Source organism: Cryptomeria japonica, chromosome 4 (genome assembly GCF_030272615.1).
Source record: "Cryptomeria japonica chromosome 4, Sugi_1.0, whole genome shotgun sequence".
NCBI classification, from domain to species: Eukaryota; Viridiplantae; Streptophyta; class Pinopsida; order Cupressales; family Cupressaceae; genus Cryptomeria; species Cryptomeria japonica.
Genome location: NC_081408.1, coordinates 428783208 through 428787420, shown reverse-complemented (window position 1 = coordinate 428787420; position 4213 = coordinate 428783208). Strand labels below are relative to the sequence as shown.

Below are 4213 nucleotides of genomic sequence, written 5' to 3'. Positions count from 1 at the left end.
AGTTTCCCATAAAATAAAACAATATGCATTAACAATTAATAGTGCTTGAAATGTTTGTCTGGATTATCCTTCATGTTCAAGAAACCTTTATGCAATCTGTCTACCAGGTATGAAGCGAAGTCAAAAACCCTGGGCTCATGCCTCTGAATTTTTGCTGCTAGAACCAACAGTTCTATGTATGCCACATTAGGAGCTTCAACTCCTCCCACCTGACCACAAGCCATATATGTATATTACAGATACTTCTTGAAAATAGTCATGTCATAACGAGGACCATCTTCCTCTATTAGTCTCCCCTTCTCTGCTTTGTGGACAGTGAGGTTCCAGCCCTAGTATGTAGTGTCCATCTTCCTGTACTCCTCTTCCAAATCTACAAAAGATAAAGGCACATCTGCCTCCAAATCTACTGCAAAAACTTCATCAATTGTAGCTTTGCAAAGTGCACTAGAGCAGTCCCATCAAGCAACATAATGCATCGCTTGTTTGCATCATAATGTCTTACTAAAAGCTTTAACAAATCAATATTCACAAACACATTGGGTACTACAAGTTTACCTAGAACAGTTTTCCATGGGTTTGAAATTGGCATGGGCTCATCCCTACGGAAGTAATGGAAAAGGAACAACTCGTGCCCTCACACTGTGGTGAATACATCTCCAATCTCTCTATATCTATCCTCCAACTGGTCTCGGATAGGCAAATTTACCTTATCTTTGCGTGACATAGCCCCATGAGATCCCAATTGGTCTATCATGTCCTAATTTAGCTTTCTTTAGACCTCACTGACCTCACGCTTTGATTTTTTTGCCATGGTACTGGATATTTTGGCAACCTTTCACTTCCCTTTTGAGCTTTACCCCTCCATCTCTACAAATTCCTTCACTCTATGCTCAGTAATTGAGAAATTTTCTCAATAAGCACTTGATATCTTTCTGCAATAACTTCATGAGAAATGCTACTCTACAATACTGGCTATATATCCCAAGGAGTCCAATCTTGCAATTGATTATTGCAAATCTCGATGGATTTACTTCTTGCGGCAACAGATCTACTCAACTGATGCATTTAATGGAAACCATTTTTTCAGTTCTTCTTCATCAAGACGTCCAACGGCTAATCGGCGAGACTCCTCCTGATGATTCAAATGTTTGGTGCCGGTTGTTATGACTTTACCACTTTTTTGCTTTTTGAACTGCACAAACTATCTTGACCCACTTATTGGGTCTCGGGATATCAATTTTTTCTTTATCCTAATGGTTTAATTCATCCCGACGGGCATCACTTCAGCCTCAACTTTGCCTTTTGTTTTAACGTTCCATCTGCATAACTCTCCCTGATGCATTCGCCTTTGGTTTCCTTTTATTTAACTCATCGGGTGTCAGCATAGTTTATTTCATGTCCCTCCAATGCCCTGATGATCTCAATATTCCAATCTACATTCTGACTAAGACCACCGCGTTATCGGCATAACTTATCCCGAGGAACTCCTTGCACTTACCATTTGCCTAAATGGTCCTATCGGGTTTCGACATAACATAAAAGTTCTTCTTCCGATGTCCCGATGAATCCTCATTAGATGATTTCTTTATCGATATAACTCACGCCGATGCCCCCGTAAGTGCTTCTATCTTCATTGGAGGTCGGAATAGCCTTTTTCTATTCCTCCCGAAGTCTCGATGTGTTCTCGGTGTGCTTTTGTGTTTTATGCTTCCGAGTTTGTTTTATCAGTATAGGTAATACCGATAGCTCTGCCCTCCAATTCTCCATGTCATCGGGGATCGATCTAGCTATTTCTGCATTACTCCGATATGGTTCTTTTTTCCGATGGGCTTGCCTTCACTTTACTTTAGTCATCGGGTATCGGGATAAAAATTTCTCATTACTTCCGATCTCCCGATACTATATGATAAGCTTTGCCATACCATTATAAGTTATACCGATGGTTTCATAGGTTATCGGTATAGCAATTTCTTCGCTTTGCCAACAAGCCGATAGAAAAAAACCGCCTACTACCTCATTGAAACAAGCTATCTCGATGGAATGACCCTTCCAGGAGTACGCACCGTGTTGAGTATTTTTTAAGCGCTCCAATGAGTCCGCGCTCTGTTTCATCGGTATAAGTGAAATTTTGCAATTTAACACAAATGAGTCATCCATCCTGTAAATTGATGATCCCAACTTTTCCCACAGGGTTTGAAACATACTAGAAGACAAACCTTGATCACACCATAATGACTCCTCTATTGACAAATGCTTCATAATGGATTCCTTGTGCAGTCTATACTCAGTGCATGCCCTCAGTGTGCCCAAGTGATACCTTGATATTCCTAAAATAGCTGAAACTTAGAGAACTTTACTTGTATGCTAATAAAGTTCCTGCACATGCAAACCAGTAATAAATGCTCATATGATAAAAGAAAAAGGCCTCTATTCAACATAAAATATTTTGTAAAAATATGTGCTAACAATGGCTCTTTCTGGGAATGTATGTTCTCTTTAAGGACATAGCAAGATCCTAGTTATCTCTGGAAAGCAGACCAACATGAAAATTGAAAACAAAAAACAAAAAGAAATTTAAACTATTATGATACAAAAATACTCCCTGCTTATCAACAGAAAAAATGCTGAAGATACTGAGCATGAATTGGGAACTCCTGCATTTGACCATCAATATCCTGCAGGTAATAGGATTTTTCTCCACCTTTTTCTGAAATGATAAAAGGTCCCAACCAGAGTGCATCGAACTTGCCATGCTTCCCTTTATCCTGATCTTTGGCATTCCATTTTAACACCCATTCCCCATTTATAAATGATATGTCACACGCTTTTCTATCATGTAAAGGTTTTACCATTTGTTGTCTCTGTAAGTTTATTTCCTGAGCTTCTCGTCGACATTCATGCAGCTCAGCTAAAGCCATCAATCTGTCCCCCATGAAGATTACTTCTTCCAAACATTTTTCTGTAACAAATTTATAAACTAGAAGCAAATTATTTAAGGGAAATCTTGCTTCCTTTCCATATACAAGCTCATATGGGGAAAATCTTGTGGACTTCTTGATTGTCACTCTATCAGCCCCTACTGTTAAGACCAAATTTGAGTCCCAAGCCTTTTTATTATCACCCAACATCCTTCTGATAATCTTCAACAAGTTCTTGTTGCTTGATTCTGCTTGTCCATTTCCTTGGGGATGGTAAGGTGATTAGTAAGACAGAGTGATACCATAATTTTCATAGAAATCAGAGAACTCCTTCGATCTGAAACACATCCCATTGTGTACTACAATCTTCAAAGGTACTCCAAATCTGGTCAGAATATTTTCTAAGAGAAACTTTGTCACCACTTTGCTTGTATCCTGTCTTGTAGGAATAGCCTCAACCCATTTAGTAAAATAGTTAGTAGCAACAAAAACCATTTATGCCCACCACTAGATTTGTTTGCTATCTCTCTTATGAAATCAATACCCCACATTTGGAATGGTTCTTCTCTATGCATGGGCTTGAGAGGAATGGCTCCATTATATTTGAGTTTCCCTAAAAACTTTTCACAAGCCTCACATTTTCTGACATAAGTATGACAATCCTTGAAAACTTGAGGCCTGTAATAACTAGTATTAAGAATTTTGTGAGCAGTGGTTCTAGCTGAGAAGTGACCTCCATATACACCTTCATGCAAATCTTTTAAAACAACAGATGCTTGACACTCATCTAGACACAATAGAAGAATACCATTTGTATTTTTCCAGTATACATCCCCATTAAGTAATACATACCTAGATGTTTGAAGCTTTAAAGTTCTTCTTTGACTATCATTTGAACTATTCAGACATCTCATGTATTTCAAGAAGTGAACAATATTTGTATACCAAGGGCATCTTTCAATGCTAATTTGTACATCTTTAAGCTCTACCTGGTTTACTTGTGCTGCTTCAAGATTGGATTCTGCCATCAACTTCGCTAAAACTTGACCCCTTACCAATTTTGTGATTTGTAAATCAATATTGAACTCTTGGATCTGGTTTATCCATCTGCATCTTCTCCCGGTAGTGTCTGTTTGTCTGAAAATTTCTTTAACAACAACATTTGGTACATAGGTAATAACGGTGGCACCAACTAAGTAAGGTCTAAAGGATTTCACAACTTTCACAAGAGCATAAGCCTGTTTTTCATTCAAATCATAATTCAATTCTGATGCTTGTAATATTTTACTAAAAAA

At 38.2% G+C, this 4213-nt stretch overlaps 1 protein-coding gene across 1 annotated transcript; it reads right to left on the bottom strand.

The window, feature by feature from the left end:
• Positions 1 to 2609: 2609 nt before the first annotated feature.
• Positions 2610 to 3128, bottom strand: LOC131031129 (uncharacterized). Its single transcript, XM_057962169.1, has one exon. The coding sequence runs from the start codon at positions 3126 to 3128 to the stop codon at positions 2610 to 2612; it is 519 nt and encodes a 172-aa protein (XP_057818152.1).
• Positions 3129 to 4213: the final 1085 nt, after the last annotated feature.